At 37.4% G+C, this 23751-nt stretch overlaps 3 protein-coding genes across 4 annotated transcripts; 1 reads left to right on the forward strand and 2 right to left on the reverse strand.

Moving 5' to 3' along the window:
* Positions 1-1987: 1987 nt before the first annotated feature.
* On the reverse strand, positions 1988-5528 carry LOC131330087 (large ribosomal subunit protein uL5z). Its single transcript, XM_058363591.1, has 5 exons — positions 5375-5528; positions 5172-5279; positions 5038-5080; positions 3778-3973; positions 1988-2417 (listed from the first exon to the last, which is right to left on the reverse strand). The coding sequence occupies exons 1-5, from the start codon at positions 5375-5377 to the stop codon at positions 2219-2221; spliced, it is 549 nt and encodes a 182-aa protein (XP_058219574.1). The 5' UTR covers positions 5378-5528; the 3' UTR covers positions 1988-2218.
* A 2704-nt stretch (positions 5529-8232) lies between these two features.
* On the forward strand, positions 8233-14064 carry LOC131330056 (aspartate aminotransferase, mitochondrial). Of its 2 annotated transcripts, XR_009200943.1 has the most exons (11): positions 8233-8496; positions 8952-9037; positions 10470-10676; positions 10812-10917; positions 11050-11154; positions 11228-11400; positions 12497-12656; positions 13230-13325; positions 13423-13517; positions 13621-13768; positions 13913-14064. XR_009200943.1 is itself a non-coding variant. In XM_058363543.1 (10 exons), the coding sequence occupies exons 1-10, from the start codon at positions 8302-8304 to the stop codon at positions 13691-13693; spliced, it is 1296 nt and encodes a 431-aa protein (XP_058219526.1). In that variant the 5' UTR covers positions 8233-8301; the 3' UTR covers positions 13694-13850. The 2 variants fall into 2 exon arrangements, 1 of the variants encoding a protein (XP_058219526.1); XM_058363543.1 differs by lacking the exon at positions 13913-14064 and having other exon boundaries at positions 13621-13850.
* Positions 14065-14772: 708 nt separating this feature from the next.
* On the reverse strand, positions 14773-21211 carry LOC131330059 (shaggy-related protein kinase eta). The gene is made up of 12 exons (XM_058363546.1): positions 20998-21211; positions 19503-19595; positions 19237-19296; positions 18878-19150; positions 18719-18793; positions 18557-18613; positions 16693-16833; positions 16550-16600; positions 16358-16453; positions 16176-16259; positions 15858-15959; positions 14773-15287 (listed from the first exon to the last, which is right to left on the reverse strand). The coding sequence occupies exons 1-12, from the start codon at positions 21109-21111 to the stop codon at positions 15192-15194; spliced, it is 1242 nt and encodes a 413-aa protein (XP_058219529.1). The 5' UTR covers positions 21112-21211; the 3' UTR covers positions 14773-15191.
* Positions 21212-23751: the final 2540 nt, after the last annotated feature.

A 23751-nucleotide genomic window follows, 5' to 3' on the forward strand; every position in this document is an offset into this window, starting at 1 on the left:
TTTTAGGGGGTTTTGTCGAAGAATAGGGAGGAGTTCCCTCCTATGGATATGGGCGAGAAGGTAGGAGAAAGCAATAGAGGCCTAGAACAGAATGGAAAATATGAGATTTAGAAAGGCAGCCATCAATTTGGCCCCAAAAAAGGGACAAACAAAAGCGAGTCTTTTCCCATTGCCACTGGTGGATACGTATCCGGTCTCCGACTGCAGATTAGTAAAAGTTATGACTATGCCTGTGTATTGAAAAGGAGAATGATCAAGAACATGCGAATTGGCATTTCTGGTGTCATTAGTTCTTCTTGCTTTCACGGCTCAAGAAAGATTTTGTTATCAACCTCGAAAACTCACCTATATTTATATATCCTTATCTAGTCTATGCAGCTTCTAGTATAGCTATATGTACTGCTATATTAGTGTGAAGTTTTTCATGAGCATCTCATGTTATCATTGCTTTTGTCGGTTTGACTGCATTGCCTGTACTCCAAGTGAACATAGAGTTTATGTCCCCTCATTATCATCATCAAATGTTAGGTTGTTTGTGGTGTGTGAATACGAGTATTGCATATCAACAAAAGAGATGGTTTCATCCTTTTGTTGAGCGTTTAGTTACTTCAACATTTTGGTACAATTTCTGGATTGGATTTGTCTGATAAGAGTAGGAAACTCTACAAGTGATAACAATTCTCTTATTATTGTTATAGCGTGTACTTTGGATAGACTAGCAGTGCCGAGCAATTCTCTTACTATTGTTTTGCCGAGTAGCAAAGTTGAATAAGATGTTTTTTCTTGATATACAGTTTAGAGTTAGACCGGTTGGTTTTCCGGTTAAGTCGTGTAGCTATCTAGACATGTTTATTCTGCTAGACTCACACTTTCAGTGATGGTTCAATAGAACCAAGAATGCAGTCTGATGCATTTTGTAGCTGAAAAATATCTGGCCTGTTTTGTATTGGTTTCGAAAAGTTTTGAGGGTATTTCTTGCAGAAAGTAAAATAACTCGAGGAGTCTTGGGAATTAGGAATGTGTTTCAAGGTTGGGTATTTCCCTTTGTGCCTCTGTTGTTCTTGGTTGATTACCTACATGTTTTCCTATGTTGGTAGTTTCAGTTGCTGATTTTCCTTTTCCCTTTATGGGAAAAATTATTTGCCTTCACAGCTTTCCTTTCATTTTTATTGCAAAATCAAACTAAGGAAACCTACTGCCCTACAATTTCTCTGGCTTATCTTCTTTCTTTTTCTGCCCCAAAAGTACCAAGCACCTCCTTCAACTGATTGGCGTTCTGAAATGCGACTATGAAGAGCTTGAAGAAGCTTCCTATTCGATTTGGGTTTTGAGGGTAATGAATGGAGAAAGAGAGAATTTATTAGGGACCGTGCACAAAGATTTTGAGACCCACAACAAACTTGGGAAAATGACGGCCCATGACGTCTTTTGATAATTAATATCTGCCGAGGACATGCTAAGAACATTTGTTAATGCTGAAAATGTCCTTGGCGGGTATTAATTATTAAAACACGCCCTTAGCAGTCATTTCCCCGACAAACTTTTGAGACCCACAACAAACAAGGCCGCTGTTTCAGAATGGCTTCTTTCTTCTTTATATGTGGATATTAGAACTTGTACCGGTAGATTAAGTGACGTTCATATTTGCAAGGTGATGGCACTCCAATGCAAGAGGCTCATGCCCTTGCCCAGCGGTATCAGGATAACTCCTGGTAGGGCTATATCTGGTTTTTTCCTAATATTAATGATATGCTCGTGTAACATCCTCAAAAAAAACTTTCTATCATTAACACAAACTGATCAAGGCCACGAAACAAACCAGCTAATCCAGAAAGACAGGTGAATAGCGAATATCAGGCACCAAAACACTACCCAACTGCTAGTTGATACTACAGAAAACTTGCTCTAAACCAAAAATCCTTGAGCTCAACTTTTTTCGCTCTGATAGCAGATTCGCATGGCAATTTTGGGGATACCAACAAGAAGATTGAAAATTTAAAGTCTTCAAAGACGAAAAGCTATTGGTCTCAACATCCATTCTGGCAAGAACTACTAATAACTGGCTCAAACACGTAAACAAGCAAATAGTACAACTGAACATAGATCAGAAAGAACATTGAAAATAGTATTATCTCCCAGTCTACTAAAAAAGTCAGCACAACTTCCCAAAATTGAAAACTTCGAAGCTCAAAACAGCTTTTTGATACTCAAGACCAAATTAACCAGTAATATTCTGGGACTTGTTCAGGATCACACCCTCGTACTTGACCTGGAACCACTTCATTGCATCGTCCTTGGTGACCCTGTGCTGAATTCCAACACGCGCCTTGCACCTACGGCGACGCCCAACACGATAGCCAGGGCGCTCCAACACAACATAGAAATCCATACCATAAATGCCAGTGGAAGGATCATACCTGAAAACACAAAGATAAGAAGGCAGTGAAAAACAGGAAACCAAAAGCCAAAAGGTACCACCAAGTTCCACACACCCCAATTTTCTACCCAACGATAAACGGCTAAACGCATGTGTACTCGAAAAAACTCTTATCTGAGTAGAGTGAATTAAATTCTCACAAATATCAATCATGTCACTTAGCAAAAGAGAACTTCAAATATGCTTACGAAAACAGATGAGTTACCCGAGTAACTTAGGCATCACAAATTCTCAATACCCATCAAAGAAATATGTTAAGCATCGTTATGCAAACCATTTCCAACAGCAGGAAATTTGGGTACAGTCTATGTAAACTTATTACTAGATAAATTCAAAAAGTTTCCAGCCCACCTAACAACTTTACTAGGAGGTAAACAACTATCCAATAAACGCTTTTAAAATACATAAACCATAAACCGCCACAAAAACAGGAAGATAAATGAAAAACATCGTCATGGACGTAAAGCATATAAATAGCATTTGCATTTTCTGAGGAACCGCATTGAATAAATGAGATGTAGGTACACAGTACATGCTATTAAATGTTAGTAATAGGTAGTCCATTGACAAAGTGAAAACTGCGTAGACCTAGAACATTTCATGACCATATGATGTAGATAAAACTAGTGCATCTTTACTTTCACTTCCCCCCGGCCACATTCCGCAAAGGGTGCTATAAGCTTACAAGGATTAAACATACATTTTATTAGACAAGACAGGCAGATATTGCCCCAATATGAAACTTGAAGACGAGATTTTTTCAGCATCCGAGCCACGGATAGGCTCAAAATATAATACAACGGTTGGATGGTCTCCACATAGATATTAACTTCATTAGCGTAGAGGGATTCAAATAAACAACTTGATAACACAAACAGCACACAGAAAAATGATCTAATCTGGATACAAAGTTAGAATTTAATGGTGAGCTAGTCCAAATATGTTCAACAGGTTCTATACATCTGTATCCCTAGTAGATACACCCGAAAATAAAATGGGAAGGGTAAGCCACAAATGGCTAGTCCTCAATGTGCAAATACAGGTTAATAATAAATTAAATAGAGAACATGACCAACCCAAGATTCACCTTACAAGACATAAGACTCACAACCTCAAAATAAATAAACAAGAGACAATACAACATCCCCAGAATCAATTATCAGGTTAACCCCCTCCCCTTGTACGACAACAAAGCCATCCAGTTAACATAACCAAAAAAACTTACAGAAGCCTCATATCCGAAGATACCTGTCTTTAAATTATTCTCATATGATGAGAATGTATAAAGAAACAATGCCTTTGAAAACATCAAATAAAGTCACAGGAATTGCTATGCTTACTTAATTCCAAGATCAATGTGTTCCTGAATACCAAAGCCAAAACAGCCGGTATCACTGAAGTTCCTTCGCAGCAGCTCATATTCCTTGACCTTTAATCCACTCTCCAGAAGCTGCATTGCTTTCTCACCTCTGACGGTGACATAGCATGCAATCTTCTCATTACGCCTGATCCCAAAGGACCGAACAGTATACCTCGCTGCCAACCAGAGGGAACCACATTGAAATATCAAGGGAAGAAGTTCTAGTAACACAGAAAATTAAATGAAGAATGACCTACTGAATGGAAAGAGCAAACAATTATAGCCCATTCAAGTTAGTAGCCTATACCACATAAGCTCCAGTTTCTAGTTGACTAGCATTCAATAATACAATTCAAAAACTATAGGCAACAACAAAAGAGGATTAAGTCTTCTCTTATTTTGTTTTTACTATTCTTAAACAATAAGAATACAGATAAGCTGAACATTGTATACATTATAATGGAAACCTCTTGAGAGCATTTATTTGGATATTACATTTTCCAACCAAATAAAGAGAATACGAGCTTTTTATTCAGCAAATAATATTACAATAATTTTCGGGAAAAAAAGTATAAATAGGTGTATAGTTGCATCAACTTGATTGTTATGCAGAAGATTATTTTGCCAGGAATGTTCTACTAAGGAGAAAAAAACCAATCCGTTCGGCTCCATATTTCAAAGCACCTTGCCAAAACCAAGACTGAATCGTGCAATTTATCGATCAATTTCAGACAAAAACACTTGGGGGATTTCCCTAACAAAATTATACGTCATCCAAGTTATAACAGCTTGTTCATCACAACAACTAATGTAATAACAAAAAGAAATAAAAAGGTCACTTCAGTACAGAACAACTAATGTAATAACAACTAATGTAAATCCTACGCGCGTGATTTCCCAAATTCCCTGCGAATTGTTTTACCATTTGGAGTTCTACTATATGCTAGTTCACTTCAGTACAGAACTAGATGCGCGTCAAAAAACTGATTGTATATCTTCCAAGCACATTTGCAGTTCATTTCTTTCCAAACACGTGACAAAATTAAGTGCCAATGATCACCGGATCAAGCTGACTTTTTCCATCCATTATCTACACACAGGGACCAAAAATCGAAGGCCGATTATCCAAATGGGCCTGGATGATTATCCAATACATCTTAAAGAAAACATTACTATTTTCTTTTGATAGATGGTTTTTAGGCAACCAAACAAAACACAACATGATATTTGTGAGTAGTACCTTTGGAGAAAACAGGGGTTTGTCCACTGAGTTGCTCCAAGACCTGTGGATCAGTGTAAGACGATTAAAAACCAATTATTACTATTAACGAAAAAAATGAGGGAAATAAATTTCAACTGTTAACAGAAGTAAACCTTAGAGGCTCTTGTGAGTCGATCTCCGCTTTCACCGACAGAGATGTTGAGGACCAGCTTCTGGACCTTGATCTCTCTCATCGGGTTCGATAGCTTCTTCTCCGAGGCCTGGTTTTGGACAGATACGTATACATAAAATTAGAGCAGTGTAAAATCGTGGGGGAGAGAGAGAGAGAGAGAGAGAGAGAGAGAGAGAGAGAAACCATGGCTGTCGGTGGGTTGATGCAGCGGCGGCAGGTAGTTCGACGGGTGGGAGAAAATGAGGAAAAGGGAAGCGAAGAAACCCTAATATGGGAGAGGGACCGAGGGAGTGAACTAGGGTTTTGATCTGCTTGCTTGGTACCTAAATGACAACAATGCCCTTCTGGTTGAGTACTTTTTATCAACAAAAAAAAAAAAAAAATTACTGCTAAGAGCATCTCAACCCCTTACTCAAATTTTGACTTAAACTCAAATTTGAATAAAAATTACCCAAATCCTTCTACACTCCTTACCCAAACCTATACCAAATTTAAGCTCATATTTGGTTAGACTCAAACTCTTACTTAAATTTTTTAAGGCAAATTTCACAAATTTAAGTTTTTTTTGTAAAATGATTTTGGAACAAATAATTTTCGTGTAAAATATTTTTCAATGTTTGGTTCACAAATAAATTTACAATAACAAAACACAACAAAAGAAATAGGATAAGAGATGAAAAGGGAGGAACGAGAAGATATCTAATGATCTCTGTCTATACACTTCAGATGTATGTATACATATGCTCATGATTGATGAAAGGATAAAAACTAAAAAAAATTATATTTACAAAAGAGAATATCATGGTCATGGATACTACCAGGAGCTATAGGCCGTAGATTAATTGCCATGTTTCCCTCCCTCCCTCTCTCTTTTCATTCAAGGTTAATAACCTCTCTAGAGTTTAATTTACAAGAGTGTATGAGCGAAGAAAGCGAGAGAAAAGATCGGCGTCTTATTAAAGACATTAAAGAATGACTTGTAGGCAATTTGAGAGGAAAATATTTTCAATCATATAGGGTAAAATATTTTAATTGGGGAAATATTTTATTCCGTACATTATTTTTGCCCACCCAAATAACAAAAAATGAGTAAAATATTTTACTGAAAAACATTTTACTCATATCAAAACAAACGGGGCTTAAGAAAATCACTGTTGTTGTTGGAGAGAGGAGATATTTTGTCGAAGAAGAGATATGAAGCATAGAGCCATAGATTCTTAATATCAACTTCGCTTTCAAACCTTTGAATACCGTTAGGTGATAGAGCCACAAGTAAAAAAAGAAAGAAAAAGAAAAAGAAAAAGAAGAGGATCTCTACTTGGCCCATTTGGCTAAATAAGAGAGGAAAGTTTCATTTTATAGGCTTGCATCAGCATCTGCTTGGCTTCAAATTGCCATTGCAAACAATGCCTCGTCTTTTCCGACGTGGTACTAATATTAGGCATGGCAATCGGACCCGCTCCGCTCTGAATGCGCCCCGCCTCAAACGGGGCGGATTTTCCACCTCATTTTCGGGTATAGGGTCGTGGTTAAAATCCTAAAACCTGATTGGATTCGGGTAGGGTTCGGGGTGAAAGTACCCCACCGTGATTTTACCCGCCCAAAATGTATTTATATATAAAATTATACTTTTATCCTAATCTAATTATCATTATACTTAAAATTTTAATATTTTTACCCTAATATTATTATCATTATAGTAAAAAACTAGTAATAATCTTACCTTGATATTTCACCAACTAAACTACCACTTGATTTATAACTATTATTTTATTTTACTTTTCTCGTAACATTTTTTTTAATTTCTTACGGAGCGGGACGGGTAAACCCGTTTGAGGTACCCAAAAAATACCCGAGCAGAATCGGGGCGGGACTGGGTAATAATTTTCAGGCCGGAATCGGGGTACGCCAAAACCCTCCCCGCCCCGTTGTCATTCCTAGGTACTATTCACACGCGGCTACTGATTTCTTAATTAGTCCAAATGGAACAAGCCATGATCTTCACTTCATTCTTTTAACAGTTCTCCTAATTTTAAATGGATCAATTTTTTACTTTTTAGATTACTCTTGTCATGACGATCAATAATGCCCAAAAAATTGAAGAAAAACTAACAAATACGAAAAAAAATTGAATAAAAACAAAAAATAAGTCAATTGGCTTATTTAGTCGAACAGAGCCTTAAATAAAAATAGTTATCCTTTAAGGCTCCGTTTATTTGGACATAAAATATTTTATTTATTTTTCAGTGTTTAGTTGTTAAAATTGTCGAAAAATAATTTTTGAGGGAAAATATTTTACACCCTTGAGGTAAAATAATTTACCATGGGAAACCCGGTAAGTTGTTTTCCCTATTCCATACTGTTCTCCCACTCCGCGAGGACAACGACCGCTCCTAAGAGCATTTCCAATCCACCTCTATTTCTCCAAAATAGAGGATGTATGTGACACATTGAGTGGAGATTTTGTAATTTATTTCATTTTTTCTTCACTTTTTGTATTTTTTGGGAGAATCTTTGAGGGACCCACCGTCCTTTTTAGAGTTTGGTCCTCCAAAAGTAAATTTGGAGTACAAAATTCCTCCAAACTCTAAAAAGGACGGTGGGTTCCTCAAAAATTCTCCCAAAAAAAGTACAAAAAGTGAAGAAAAAGTGAAATAAATTACAAAATCTTCCCTTAATGTGTTACATCTATCCTCTATTTTGGATGGATTGGAGATGCTCTAACAGCGGCGCGCTACATACTACTCCTACGAAGTCGTCATTGATTGACTGCATTTGTTTACCAAATCTAAAATTAACAGAACAGATAAGACGACATTATTAATTAAATAAATCAAACCCTCAAATCCCGATTAGATTGCGTACCGATATTACCAGCCTACCCTTCTACAAACAGCCGGCGTATCACTAGCAGCCAAAATCCAAGGGCACCACCGTAATATCAACACAACCAAAGCAGACGTCAGTCATATTCTTGTTTTCTCAGACTTCCCAAGACATCGTCGTTGTAATCCGTTATACGGAAGTAACAACAACAATTTGCACACCATTTCACTTCCTCCAAATTCTCTCTCTCTCTCTCTCTCTCTTCTCTCTCTCTAACCAAAACCATGGCGGTTCGAACGGCGTTGTTGTCGAGGCGACAAGTGATGATGATGATGATGATGAGGTCGTTGGGAGCGCGATCCATGTCTTCTCCATCCTCGTGGTGGCGAAGCGTTGAGCCAGCCGCCAAAGACCCAATCCTGGGCGTGACTGAAGCTTTTCTCGCTGATCCCACCCCTACCAAAGTCAATGTCGGAGTGGTAATTAATTCACTACCTCTCTATTTTCATTTTCATAATTCAGAACCGTCAAGCTTACGCGCACCCCAACTAATCAATCCCACCATCTACTGGCGGGCTACATCCCCTATATTGTCCTCCTTAAAGGGAGAAATTATTCAATGCCCTGGGGCTGTTTTCGGAAGAGAACTCATTTTGTAGGAATTTTTCTTTGAAGATGTTTCTGTTGAAAATGGAGAAGTGATCCGGATTTTGTGATTTGAAAAACATGTTTTGTGGAACAGTTTCCAGAAATTTGTTTAGTTGACTGTTTTCTTAACTTGTTTTCTTCTTTCGTGTAGGAAAAGAACTCACTTTTTTAGGAATTGTTTTCCTCCTCCTGATTTTGGAAAAGCTATTTCTGTTGAAAAATGAATAAGTTTCTTCTGTACTTCTCTCGCTCTTTGAAATTGATCTGGGTTTGGGATTTTTGAAAGGGTGCATATCGTGATGACAACGGGAAGCCAGTGGTGCTTGAGTGTGTCAGGGAAGCAGAAAGGAGGATCGCCGGAAACAAGAACATGTGAGTGTGCCCTGTCCATTTTCGATTGCCTTTTGCTCTGTTTTGGTTGCTGAGTGTTAGATAGCTCATAGCTTAATACATGTGGTTGGGCCCATTTTCCAATAGCTTAAACTTTTGAGACAATTGGTAGCTTGACACTGAGAAAACAAATGAAAGGTCAAGAAATGTGAACTCTGAATCTGAAAGCTGAATGAATTGCTCTGATTTCTGGTTTCTTGTCAAGGGTTGTCTGCTGAATGCATTAGACAATTTGATATGTTTTAGTTTGTCTTCCTTCTGAAACTTTCTTAGCAACCAAATGGGATTTCACTTGTTCCAATCTTTGTTGCCAATTTTACATTTTGCTTTTTCATGTGCTGTATTTTGTGCGGGAAATTTGTTGTCTTTGGGTTGGGTATAGTCATGTATTCATGGGTCCTTTTCGGCTTGCAATTTGCCAATTGCTACAGTGGTCACACTTAATTCTGCCTTTTTTGTCCTGCACTCGCCAATTTGATTCTTTCTTTTGTTATGCCTTACTTTGTGTCTCTTTACGCTTTTGCTTTATGTTTCCAAGTTCCAGTTTTGCTTTTCTGGGTTGTGGATCCAGATTCCTTATGTTCTGTGACTTCTGTCTGTTTTGATTTAATTTATGGTAAGTATGTAAGTATGTATTTGTTTCGACACCAGGAGAACGTTAGTTCGGGGCTTCAGGGTGACAGTTAGTCTTTAAGTTCCACTTTTGTGATCCTGAGGCTCAATGAAGGTGCATGATAATATATCTACAGACTTTTAGGTGATATATGTTTGTGGGGGGAGACGAATTGGCCAAAAGAATACCCTCAAAGTATATCCTGGAAGTGCTAAGGTTGAACTAAATTCTCCATAATTGGTCATTTTGTGTTGAAAAAAGTCTATCTAGCAATACCATTTAAAGAAATTTACCCTCTGAAAAGTTCTCCGTAAAAATGAACGGTGTCCTGTAAGGTCTCCACTCTCCAGTTGAAGATATAAATCATGCCTTTGTTGTTCCATCTAGATCAACAAACAAAATATAAGAAAGTAGGAAGATTTCTAATGCTTTGGGTTCTCCATTGGCTTAAGCCTTAAGTATGTGTAACAAGGATAGGTTTAGAGAATCCTAGCTAGTAAGTGGTAAAAGTTGACTGCTAAGCAAAAATGGTAAAAGTTGACTAGGTCCCTATTGTCAGTAAGTGCCTATCATAAAAACCTTCACTGTACTGGTTTTGGTTAAGGTGAAGCGTTGATGCTGTTTTGGAAAAAAACAAAGACATCTGACAGGTATGCAGTTTAAAAGAAGGGGTTTGGTTTTGTGTGTGAGTGTGTGTGTGTGGTAAAACTGTAGTCAGTTGAAAGTGGTAAGTGCTAGCACAAGCTTTAACACTGTTTTTGGTCTTTAAATTGACCAAATATGCCCTTGGTTTTTTTGCAGGGAATATCTTCCCATGGGAGGGAGTTTAAAGATGATTGAGGAAACAGTGAAGCTTGCGTATGGAGAGGATTCTGATTTGATTAACGATAAGCGTATAGCGGCAGTGCAGGCTCTTTCTGGGACTGGTGCTTGCAGACTTTTTGCGGACTTTCAGAAGCGTTTTTGCCCTGATTCTCAAGTCTACATTCCAGTCCCTACCTGGTCCAAGTGAGTGTGAAGGTTTTAAGTTGATCTGTTATTTGGTGTCTTGTACGGAAAAAATGGTCAGAAAAACAGATCTATCGTTTCCTGTGGTGTATTTCTCTTCGTTTTGTTTAAGCTTCTAACATAATGTTTCCACAGTCATCATAACATCTGGAGAGATGCCCATGTCCCTCAAAGAACATACCATTATTATCATCCAGAGTCGAGAGGGTTGGATTTTTCTGCACTGATGGACGATATTAAGGTATCTAAGGAACATTAAGGCCTTCCTAGTTTAATCTCTTGCATAAATTGAGGCGCTGTCATTCTGCCCTTGCTGACTCATGTTCTACTTTCTCCATTCCTTGCTCGCTTTACCTCCATATTCTATGCATAGAATGCTCCAAATGGTTCATTCTTTCTGCTTCACGCTTGTGCTCATAATCCTACTGGAGTCGACCCTACCGAGGAGCAATGGAGAGAGATTTCCTACCAGTTCAAGGTACAGTTCTCGACAGACTTTTCTTTCTACTCTCACTTCTGTTATCCTTAAAAATTAATGTAGGCATTTTCAGGTCAAAGGTCATCTTGCATTCTTTGATATGGCATATCAAGGTTTTGCTAGTGGTGATACAGAGAGGGATGCAAAGTCTATTAGGATTTTCCTTGAGGATGGTCACTTAATTGGATGTGCTCAATCATATGCAAAAAATATGGGGCTCTATGGCCAAAGAGTTGGATGCCTCAGGTACGTCACTTTTAGCTTCTCTTCGTTTCAGTTTCCTTCGACAAAATAGTTTCCCCGAGAGATACTATTGTCCTTCGACTCCTTCCATCTTGGGTTGTGATCTGACATGGGATTGATTAATTGATGGAATCTAGCGGGATCTTTTGGTAGCTTTTTCCCCGAGTGATGTACCATTGTCCTTATGATGCAGAAGTGCCAGGGAAAATAAGACAGCCCAAGAATTTAGTGTCATGTTTGATTGGTTGACTCTTTTTATTTTACTTGATTATGATGTATGAGTAGTCAAGTCAAAGTTTGAGTTCTAGAATGTGTGTAAATTTCTTTTCTTCTTTGTTCTTTCCTGTGTTTTCTTTTGGTTCAGTATCATATCAAGATTCTTATTAGTGCGTTAGGAGTCCTTCCTTGGGCTGCAATGGTTTCACGCATTAGCGTAGATAGTAGCCAAGGGGGAGGACACTGGCGCACACTTCACCAAGAAAAAGTTACGATGAAATAATTTCCCTTCTTCAAAACTGAGCCTAGAAAATGAAGTTATGCAGATGTTGTCTCATGTGGATATGAACTCATTTGGTTCTTGATAAAATGAAACTTTTATTAGTGCCAAGATGAATGGGTGTCAAAAACTAGGAGAAGGTATACTTATTCAAAGTTCAGTGGTTCGGAAATGTAGTAAATATCAGTGATGTCTACATAGAACGACTCCTCTATGCTATCTCAAAGTTCCTTAGCATTGAACCTATTGGTTCAAGCATATGTCATCATTGAATTAAAATTCTACTGTGAGATGGCTGCGGCCTTACAAAGTGCAGAATAGGGAAGCGTATGACCCTTGAAACTGTCAGATTAACACTCTTCAAAGTGATGTGGTCAACTTTTCTAGTGTCACAATTCTTTCAACTGTGGCCAAGTAGAAATTCTACTTCTAATAATGCCTCTTCTAGTCCCCGCATATTACCATCTATTGCTCTTGGGGTAAAGACTGCATTGTTTAGCTTTTCTGAATTCATTACTTGCTTTGTCTTTGCCTGTTCAATCTAGAAGCACGAACTTTGTTGCTCTTCTTTTTTTTCCTGATGCCTTTATTTACTGAATGCAGCGTGGTCTGTGAAGATGAAAAACAGGCAATAGCTGTGAAAAGTCAGTTGCAGCAGCTTGCCAGACCCATGTACAGTAATCCACCCGTGCATGGTGCCCTCATTGTTTCAACTATACTTGATGATCCTGACCTCAAGAAGTTGTGGCTCAAGGAAGTTAAGGTACTTTACTGTTGTTGGTCAATGCTTCGGTTATATGCTTCTCAAAATCTTTGTTCCATCCAACTTAGTGACTTTGCGTAATTGGTTAATGCTTTGGTTATATTCTTCTGAAAATCTTTGTTTTATCCAACTTTAGTAACTTAATTAAATGGTTGCATTAGTCAGCCAAGTGGTCATGACACGAATACATTTTAAAGGGAAGGTATTATCTGGCTTTGGTCCATGCCGTGTGCTATGGTGATAGTAGGTTAGAGTCATGCTTTGAGGTGAAACCTCAGGTAATTTCATTGTCTATGAGACATGTCTAACAAACACGAAGCTATTTTTAGATTCACTTTTGGCTAAAATTTTCTTTTCTGTAAGAGTTCGGTGCATTGACTTCACACATGTACTCTAAGAAGGACAGTTTGTTTGGCTTACATTTCGCTTCCCCCATCTCATTTTCTCTCTCTGAAATTGAATTTGATGGGAATAATATGTAATATGTCCATAGGTTATGTTGGTACACATTCTATTAGTTTACCTGTAATTTTGCGACTTCTAAAGTGTTTGATCTGTGGAATTTTTTTATAGGGCATGGCTGATCGGATAATTGGAATGCGAACAGCTCTGCGAGAAAACCTTGAAAAGTTGGGGTCACCACTATCATGGGAGCACATAACTAAACAGGTATCTTATTTGTAAAATTCTCAACCATTTGGGTCACTACTCTATTGTCATTAGTTTATTTTTGAAGTTTACTGATTCTACTGGATACTGCAAACAGATTGGCATGTTCTGCTTTAGCGGGATGACACCTGAACAAGTTGATCGCTTGACTAGTGAATTCCATATTTACTTGACGCGCAATGGTCGTATCAGGTAAATCTGTACCTACTATCTATCTGTAGATACGTTCACATATGTATGTATTTGTGTTTCCTTTCCCGTGATTTAAAAGCTAATTGCGAATAATATGATACAGCATGGCAGGAATTACTACAGGGAATGTGGGATACTTGGCTAATGCCATCCATGAGGTGACAAAATCTACTTAGGTAGTCAATACAAGAATACATAGAGCTCAGTGTAATAATTTAAGGGTCAGCATCTTGACTATCTCGAGAATTTTTCACCTTGCTTGGATTGACATTTTGGGAGTAACTTTTAACTCTCGGCACAGTTTTCAATAAATTTTTCTCTCTATCTCTCTCCACTCATTACCACTCCAACTCTCAAAAATAACTTTCTAAAATCTAAACCAAACAAAGTGAAAAGTTTTGGTCCTTTTAATCCAACTGAGATCAGGCAGCAGTTGTGCTCGTGCTCTGCTGCTGCTTGCCCGATCAAACAAGATATGTACTTTTTGAGGGTGGTGTTATACTTAAACATGCCTTAGATTTGTAGCAATAATTTGCTCCCTCCAAAATTGTTTTTTTCCGGAGTTCGAGGGTTTCTTGTTGTATAAGAGGATTAAAATGATGTTGAGAATATTAGTTTTGTTGCCATTTTTTTAGTAAGTTGGTAATCTTGGAATTGATGGTGGAGCCCTAGTTCTTTATGTATTATTGTGGGGTAAGCATTTTTATATTTGTTCAGGGCAATTAAAACACAGATTTGCCCATTGTGAAAGCACAAGAATGGATTGGTTGTTTCAAAACCTGCAAGCGAAAAGTTCAAATTATGCCCAATTTGCTTTTCCTTACTTTTTTTCTCTCATGATAAGCAACCCCTCAAATCTGCATCAGGAGGGTGTTAAAAAGTTATGCTAAAACATACGAGAATATCGTCCCGTCCCGGGATCCCGGCGGTGTGAGAATTTCTACCAGTTCTTAGTTGCGTCTTCTTTCATGGTTTTTCACTGGCTGAATTAAACATCAAAGACAATTGGTATAGGGCCAAACTTCAGTTTTCCAAGCTTTTTCAACAACGTTTTCTTTGGATTGAACTTGAAGAAGGGTATACAAAGGGATGACAAAATGGCAGAGAAACGAAGAAATACTCTGCTTGGTTTTCTTTACTGTTTCCTAACTGCAGAAATTCCTACATAAAGCCTCAAATATACCAATGCAGCCAAAATAAACCAACAGTCTGGTTAAAATGTATATGAGACCTGCCAAGTAAATACAAGAACCCATGAGAAACAGGAAACTAACATTCAGAAGCAATTTATAACTGCGGCCGCAAGGGACTAGATAACACAAGGAGAAGCAACGCCAGATTTTAAAAAGTACAATACTACAAAAGAGCCCTTAGCTCTCCTGTTGTTCTTCAGACAACTGCCTAGCTAGACATTTGTACTCACTAGCTTTCAGAAAGCTTTGCGATCAAAACAATTTACAGCAGTGGGGAAACGAATTCCTTTTAAGCTAACATGACATAAATAGACAGAAGAATAGCCCAATTACCGGCTATGTCAAACACACGGTACCATTTTGTTGGGCAAGAAAGGGCCGGTTATGCCAAAACCCGACTATATAACCCCGCATAGGCTCCTTTTAATTGATACGCATCAACTAGCTCAAGGTTTGATTCAACTTCATGTCAATTTTTTGTTCACGTCCCAGCTGGATGCGGGAAGCTCAGACCGCTTTGTCGTCTGACATGCTCTGGTATCAGCCTGTTGATCAACTCAGGTGAAGCTCCGGTTAACTGCAGCCAGATGGGGGAATGAATGGATGAAAATCATGAACAATTACCCTATAGACATAGATAACATATTTGCATTGCAAGAAGGATGCAAATAACATCGTCCTAGAATCTGCCGGGTGGCTTGGGCTTGTTTTTTCCAATTGACTATACCATATAATTGAATGAAGAGGCCACTGTGGAACTTGCTTGAACAGAAAGAATTCTGTGTTCAAACTGAAATTATTTGAATCTACATTTCACGGAGTAACTACCACAAACTAAAAACTCCCTCAATCTTTCCTACTGTGGGTATGCAAATGACACTTTTTATCCAGAGCAAGGTCTAATCTTTACGGAGTCCCTCTCCCTAAACAGGTGGGTTGTTTGTCTTTCCAAGTTTTAGTACCAATTATATTCCCTCGGACATCATTGTGGAAGAACATAACCAACACTGGAATTGAATCCTTGCAATAGGGGGCTTGCTAGATCTTTTTAATTCAAATGACACGTCATGGCAGGTGAAGTGAGTAAAAACATAATGCGTGAGGACAGCAAACATACGACAGCTAATTACATAGTTAGGTCCCATACTTCCTGTTTAAAGTTGAAAAGAGGAGGCAAAGGGCGACCATTTGGTAGACGAGCATTGGGCTCCCGAAGCTCATCAAAAAAGGAATGCGTACATGCTTCCAACTGCAGCAAGAATAATAGCCAGTCAATGAACAGAATAGCCAATGGTAAGAGTCATGGGACCAGAATTACAGGAAGAGTAGTACAATTTGCAACAGCAATAGAAGATAACAATAGGAGATGTTTATAGTGTGTAAACTTCAATCCTCAGTGGTTTTGCTGCAATAATGTGCTACTTGGAAATAAGACTCCAAAACAAGAAGGGAAAAACAAACTTACAGCAGTGCAACGAAGACTTGGTGAGTATTGAAGGAGCCGTGAAGCAAGATCAATTGCTTCAGGAGGCATTCGTTTGTGGAAAACCTGGAACAATGAACTAAATGATCAATTTCACAAACTCAAGCCAATTAGGCAAGAACTAAGACCCAATGTACCACATAGTAGATATGAAAGTTGCACACCTTGTGCCAAGGATGTGCTTTAATCTGAGGAAACCTAAAATCCGTGTAGTTTGGGTTCATGCATCGGATTTCTTCTCGAGTTGGAGTACCAAGAACCTGTAAGAAAGTCACAGAATCTATTAAATGCTCACCAGATTAACAAAGTTGATATCCACAGAAATTCCGCTGAGACAATGAAACATCACACATTACCTTGATAATCTCTACAAGTTGGTCCACCGCACTTTCTCCAGGAAACAAGGGCTACAAGGAATTTTTGAAGAATGGGAAGTGAGAAAAAAATACAGAAAGATAACTCAGGCAGACTGCACCCAGATGCTAAGGAAGTGACAGACCTGCCCCAAAAGAAGCTCAGCAAGGACACAACCAGCTGACCAAATATCAATTGATGTTGTGTACTCTGTTGCCCCAAATATGAGTTCAGGGGCGCGGTAGTAACGAGAACATATGTACGATATGTTTGCTTCGCCCTTTACCTGATCACAATATAAATCTTGGTGAAATGAAAAGAAACAAGAATACCAAGAAAAAGGGGAAGAAAATGAAGTAAAGGAACAAACTGCCGAAAATAAGCCAGAGGACAAAGGATCATGATGGAGCATATTTTTAGCGCAGGCACAGACAGACTGAATCAAGCATGCCTCAACATATAATGCATAAAGTTAATCTACACTAGATGACTCCCCTGCTCAGCAAACTGAAACAATACAATAGCTGAGGACCTAGTTTACATGGACTTGGCTAGTACAAGTAGGTGTTAAAGTGTCTGATTACTCTGATTCATCTGCTTCACATCTCAAGGATTCGGAGACACTACAATATTCTTGTGTCCATTTATTCTATTTTCTAAAGTAAACTGTGTTCACAAGGTGCCATAGACCATTCCATGCATGATATGAAAGTTTCATATTGCCCTAGTTCTGCAATAACCTTGACTATTAAAAATGTGTTCCAGGTGTAAATCTACCAGCAAATGGCAAGACACAGGTTCCATTTACTCCCTCTGTTCCTTATCGTTGGTCCTTCCAACTTCTTGAGGGAGTAAACATTACATGCACCTCTACTTAGAAAGTGAGCATTGATTTCCCATATTGCCCAGTATTTTTCACTCTTAAGAATATTTTAATTATTTAGTAGGGCCAGTCTTCGGAAATAAACACCTTTTTACTTGATTTCAAAGAGTACTAATATTTAGGACATCCTATAATGGAATAGAGGACTAACATTAAGGTATGGAGAGAATAGTTTGCTTCAACGGTATAAAGTACTGTGTCTGACTCAGACATAGAGGCACTCCAAAGCAAAAGAGGAAAACATGGTCAAAGAACAGTAGGGGATGTTGTTTTCAAAGAACAGAAGAAATGAAACAAAACAAAGACAAGGAACCTAGAACTATTGCAGCCAGTTGAATATAAGTTATTTTTAGTTAGCAAAAGAGGAAAATTATCCTGCCAGCTTATTAAGACACCGGCCATTCATGAGAAACATATTCTAAAAACTGCCAAAACAGGCCAACCTTTTTACAGAATTTTCAATTTTTTACAAAGCTACTATAAGATCCAAAATTCTCAAAGAAAATATGAGTTCTTCAAACAAAATTTAAAAGAAAAAAGGAGGATTTAACACACATAACAACCCTATCACATTGGTTTCGATTCAAGATTGGGGAAGAAAAACAAAAGAAGAAATGCAAATATAAACATTTGTTCCCTATACTCGGGAAACCTGCCGCTGCGCCACCCTCAGACGCAAACCCGTAACTGCAATGTTATTATAAATGAAAAGGCTATATACAAAGCTAAGAAGATGTGACATCATGTACCTCTATAGTCATCAAACAATGTAGACTTGGTAACAGATACCAAAAAATGTACAAGAGAGCAAGAAGAGGACGAGCAAGCAAACTAGTCGTATACCACACCACAATTTCCCTAATAGTCATAAAAGCAAAGAACAAGCACATTAATCTCACTAGAGGCCGAAAAGCCTGTGCTTAATGTGAGCGAAAACAATCAGTACACTCAGATTTTCTCAAATTCATTAAACTAAACAATTGCATGTATGATTATAATGTCTTACAAGTGAACAGTGACCCATAGGAGAAAGAAGAAGAATAAAAAAACTCATCTCCACAGTTAAAAACATGTGGACAATCCACATGTAAAACGTTAATTGACAAGGCAATGGTTATAAGCTTACCAGAACTTTTGCACTTCCAAAGTCACAAAGCTTAACCTGGTGGGTAAGAGGATCAACCTACAGGACATAGAATACAGATTTAGATAAGACTCCAACTTAGTCAAGAACAGCAAATAAGGGATGAGTGATGAGTGATGAATGATGAATGGCGGAATTACATACCAGAAGGTTTTGAGGTTTCACATCCCTATGGCAAACCCCAGGAACAGTATGAATATAGGCCAAACCCCTAAATATCTGACAAGCAATTTAACTAACATCAAGTTCGAGGAAAATAAAAGAGAAGCAACATCAAAAACAAGAAGAAGAAGAATCTTGAACCTGATACGTATAAAGTTTGACATAGATGAGTGGCATCCTTTGATTTGCATTGGTGTAATGCTTCAGAACGCGGTACATAGTCTCCGGGACGTATTCCATGACCAAATTCAAGAATAGTTCGTCTCTACTTGTTGTAGAAAAGAAACAGTGCTTCAGAGAAACCACATTCGGGTGATCCATCAAGCGCATTAGCTGAAGCTCGCGATTTTTATAACGCCTGTCCTGCAATACCTTCTTTATGGCCACAGACTCTCCAGTTTCCAAGCATTTTGCCTGGATGAGTCACATTAATTCAATCAACCACTAAAAAGGAAACAACTACAAGATCTTAAAAAATAATAAATCCTAGACTGCAGTACCTGAAAGACAATTCCAAATGATCCTGTACCCACTACACGCTCGGCCATGTAAGTGATGGTCTGTAAGAAGGCATTATAAATTACTATTTTAGCTTTCAAAACGAAGATAATTAATCAAAACAAATAAATAACTCCTGAGTTTGGCATTCACATTTGCGATCACGCTACACAAGAAACGTTTCGATGTTGCAATGGTAAGGACTATTAACAAAAAAACACAAAAAAACAGCAACAGAACAAGAGTAAAAAAGATATTTAGCCCTTACGCGTTTAGGTTCTCCATTTTTACCCCCAATTGTAGTGGAAATGATGTGACCAGTTACTTGATCATTGCCCTCGACAACCGTAGATGTCATTTCCTGCAGTATGAACCAATTGTAGGATTATGAGATTGAAGGACAATAGCTAATCACCAATACTATAATTAGCTGCTAGGCATCAACACTTGCACATGATAACCATAATTGAGTAGATTGTTCCAGAGTTAACCAGCCTTTTTGGAGAGATGAGTTTGAAGAAGAATGCCAATGGAAAGCAATATGATATAAGCATAGCTTTCAAGAAAGCATCACATGGCACAGAGCTTGAATTTGAAACAAGAGACTGTGCAGAGAGAATCAAATGTTGCTCCCAGTTTGAAGAAAACAGTAGACAAATAAAATCAACCAAAAGGCAAAGATGGGAGGAGGAAAGTTCAAAACCATTACAGGCAGCTGGCTTCATAAAGAAATCCCTAACTGTGTGAAACTCAGAGAACAAAAAAGAGCATAGAAGATTCCAAGTATGGGATTACAAGAAGACCCAAATGAAGATCAAAAACCTAACTGATGAAATTATTGAGAGCAAGAGATCAACAACAGTACATCAACATTATATAAGCATTCAAATTACCGGATAGCATTACAAAAACACTACTAAGCTAAGAAAGCTAAATGCAACTTGAAGGTAAAAAAATGAAAAGTGAAGAAAATTAATCCCCAAGGAAAGTACACATAAAAAACGGATCCCTCCTTTCCTCCCTCTACAATTCAAAACTCCAAAGGCAAGTCGTAACCTTAGTCACATCCTTCAGTAGGACCATTCACTCGTGCTCTCAATCCTCGCTCTAGGGAATATTCTTACTTTAGGATGTTTTTGAAAGACTTTTTCACCCAAGCTCACACGCATTATGTGACTAAGATCATAACTACGCCAGCATTGAGATCAAACGCTGACCAACCCTAAATAAACGTTAAACAAGCATTTGTTTTCTCAACAGCTAGCGCCAGAAAGGCACCTCTACAAAGCTAAGAAAATTTTAAAACAAAATAGAGAAATGAAAATTTGAAACGAAACTAATTCAAGCCCTAAGCAAGGCCCGGAACAAAAACAGCTCTCTCTTTCACTCTACAGTACACAACTCAAACTCTCAAATTCAAGTCGAGAAACAACTTAAAAGCAACAACTAACAGCAGGAACAGCTTAAACAGCCACAAAACCCTCCGATCTCCGGAAAATACTCCGGACATTACTTCCGGCGGCGTCGTTCTGACTTCCGTTGACAGAAAGAGCACGAACAGACTCCGCCAACAGGAAGATCGGGGAGAAATTGAAGGGTTATAGCTAGATCGAAGACGAATTGCACAAAACTGAGCTCAAATTTGCTCCACAGAGCAAAACACAACACAGTGAGGCATATATGAAGAGCGAGAGAAAGTTGAGTTAGCAAGAGAGATAAAGATACAGAGAGAGAGAGAGAGACAGGAGAGGAGAGAGAGTAACCTTGTCAGAGTCCATGTCCGGCTGGCGGCGAGGAGGAGGAGGAGGGGCGAGGTTTGAGGGGTCAAGGTGGTGGTTGTCTGGGGGGTGGTGAGGTCCCAGTGGCAGCGAGGCCATGTGCTGAAGTACAGCTCTCTCTCTCTCTCTCTCTCTCTCTCTCTCTCCTCTTTGTGTCTCTGTAATGTTTGTTTTTTCTATGTACAATTATTTTTATATTCGGTCAGCATATGAGTGGGATTATCCGTCCAACTATAACTAATAATTGGATTAAGAAGCGGTCACATCGTCAATCTTATAAACTAGTAGTAGTATATAAAGTATAGTAGTATATAAAGTATACTTGTTTAATTCCATTAATAGACAATTAAAAATTATCCATTTTATGTGTTCCGTTTTTTGTTAATTTTTTAAAGGTTTTTAGTCGTACTATTTTACTTCTCGTATCTCATTCTTTAAGACGACAAAATATTTAGTGGGAATATGATAAGATTTTTTTTTATCTAATCGTAATAAAAAGTCAATGACGATAATAACGATTTTTTTTTGTCCAAGCACACTTGAAGATAAAAAAACAACAAACTAAAGCCTTGGCCACTTTTAAGTCATATTATTATCTTTTTTTATTTTTACCGAAATTGATAAACTTTTGCTTTTCAGAAAAAATAAGAGATCCCATTCTATATGTAAAAAAAGAAAAGAAAGAGATCTCATTTTTAAAATATAAAAAGGACAATTTGAAGTTTCCTAGTGTTTCATATGTCATTCTCCCTCTATAATGTGTTTTTCCTATCTACAACTTATTCGGTCAGTAAATAAGTGGAATATATTATCTTCTGATTCCAACTAATAATGGGATTAAGAAGTGGTCGCACCAATGTTATAAAGTATACCTGGTTAGTTCCATTGAAAAAAAATGTAAAATTATCAATATGATTGTTGTTTTTAGTTAATTTTTTAATATTTTTAGTCGTTGTTTTTACTTTTCATATCCCCTTCTTTAAGACAACAGGATATTTGATGTGAATCTGATAGAATTTTTTAACAATAATAATAATAAGTCAATATGACAATAATAAAGAATTTTTTTGTCCAAACACACTAGAAGATAAATAAAATAGAATTACGGTCCTGACCATTTAAAGTCATGTTTAGTGTCTTTTTGAAAATTTTCTGATTAATTATTATAAGTATAATTGGTTAGTTCCATTGAAAACAGTAATATATCAATTTGATTGCCGTTTTTAGTTAATTTTTAAGGTTTTTAGTCGATGTTTTACTTTTCATATCTCGTTTTTTAAGACGACAAGATATTTGATGTGAATCTGATAGGATATCTTAATAAAAAGTCAATGACAATAATAAGGAATTTTTTTGTCCAAACACACTCGAAGATAAATAAAGTAGAAACTAAAGTCCTAGTCAATTAAAATCATGTTTAGTGTCTTTTTTGGAAAATTTTCGATTGCATTTTAGGGGAGTGATTTTTGCACTCACTTTTTTTATATTCACAATTTTTTTTTTTTATAGTGTTGAAAGTATATACTTTTTCACTAAAAGACAAAAAAGAGAGTATGGATATTAAAAAAGGGAGTGTAAAAATAATTTCCCTTTTTCTATCAAAGAGATTAATAAATTTTCACTGACCTGAATTGAATTTTTTGTTTCAAAAAACTAAGCACATTTAAAAAAAATAAAACAATATAATTTTCCTAGTTATTAATGGAGTACTAGAATTCTTTCAACAACATGATTCACATTTATCTTCCTTTTGTTCTTTATCTTTAGCCAACATAATTAAATAGTCTTAACAAAAAAAAACAAAATTTCCACGAACACTAAGAAGTTTTTGGAAAATAAATGTGACTTTTAAACATTCGGAAAGAGGCCAATAATAGCTTGTTACTTTGGGTTTCCATTTAATTAAACTTTTCTTTTATCATTTTCCCTGCCCTCGATGAAATCCCCCGTAAATTCACAGGTCATGAATGCTGAACAGGACTTCTTGTTTTTGAACGTCTGCTAAACATGACTTTGACCATATCACGAATCAAACTACAGTATTAATTAACCTTTTTCATTTGAGAGCCATAGATTACTTATGACCTAGCTAGGGGCTGTTTTCGGAGCGTATTTATATTTGAACACTTCGATTGCATTCGTAGCTCCAAATTCACCTTTCCCACGGTAATATTTTGGTGATTGCATGTGGTGACCGTTATTTTTAAGCACCGTGTGACTAAATTTTCGAAATTATGGAAAAAGAATCGTGGTTGGTTGTGTCACTCCACTATGTTCTCCTCCTGTCCAACCCGATCAAAATCCGATCGACAAGTGTAATCAGAGCCGTCCATTGCGTCCGTTTTCGGGTCGGGTCGGGTCCATGGACAACCCTATTAAGTAGAGTGATATCGCTTATCTCACCTTGATGATCGGCGTAGCCGTTCGTTTTGAACTTTTTTGCAAAATTTAAGCTCAGTTGGACCCTCTCTTTCGAGTTCAAAATGAATAAAACATTCGTGTTGGTGAAATTTTATTGAGTTGCTCAACAAATGTTGACGTTATATTCTACTGTATGTATTTTTAAGAAATAGGGATAACGACATTGCCAATTATACTGTTACTAATAGTTTTATCAGGAGTAATTTGGTGGGATAGTTTCTCTCTCTCAAGAACTCGAGAAACTGTACTAAAAATCGAAAAGCAATGGCCCTACAAAAAGCAAGATGATGACTATTATTCTCTTGTCGAAGTTATCAT

The sequence above is a fragment of the Rhododendron vialii genome, chromosome 6a (assembly GCF_030253575.1).
Source record: "Rhododendron vialii isolate Sample 1 chromosome 6a, ASM3025357v1".
NCBI lineage: Eukaryota > Viridiplantae > Streptophyta > Magnoliopsida > Ericales > Ericaceae > Rhododendron > Rhododendron vialii.

What these genes read in the sequence shown, in the direction of transcription:
- LOC131330087 (XM_058363591.1), bottom strand. An exon ending in GACTCACAAGAGCCTCTAAG is followed by an intron (nt 5,081 to 5,171) that starts GTTTACTTCTGT and finishes ACTGATCCACAG; the next exon opens with GTCTTGGAGCAACTCAGTGG. An exon ending in AACCCCTGTTTTCTCCAAAG is followed by an intron (nt 3,974 to 5,037) that starts GTACTACTCACA and finishes TCTGGTTGGCAG; the next exon opens with CGAGGTATACTGTTCGGTCC.
- LOC131330056 (XM_058363543.1), top strand. Translation starts at nt 8,302, where the DNA reads ATGGCGGTTCGAACGGCGTTGTTGTCGAGGCGACAAGTGATGATGATG. An exon ending in AGATTTCCTACCAGTTCAAG is followed by an intron (nt 11,155 to 11,227) that starts GTACAGTTCTCG and finishes AGGCATTTTCAG; the next exon opens with GTCAAAGGTCATCTTGCATT. An exon ending in GGGAGCACATAACTAAACAG is followed by an intron (nt 13,326 to 13,422) that starts GTATCTTATTTG and finishes TACTGCAAACAG; the next exon opens with ATTGGCATGTTCTGCTTTAG.
- LOC131330059 (XM_058363546.1), bottom strand. Translation starts at nt 21,111, where the DNA reads ATGGCCTCGCTGCCACTGGGACCTCACCACCCCCCAGACAACCACCAC. An exon ending in TGAAACCTCAAAACCTTCTG is followed by an intron (nt 18,614 to 18,718) that starts GTATGTAATTCC and finishes TATGTCCTGTAG; the next exon opens with GTTGATCCTCTTACCCACCA. An exon ending in TTTTCAACTTTAAACAGGAA is followed by an intron (nt 15,288 to 15,857) that starts GTATGGGACCTA and finishes ATCTGGCTGCAG; the next exon opens with TTAACCGGAGCTTCACCTGA.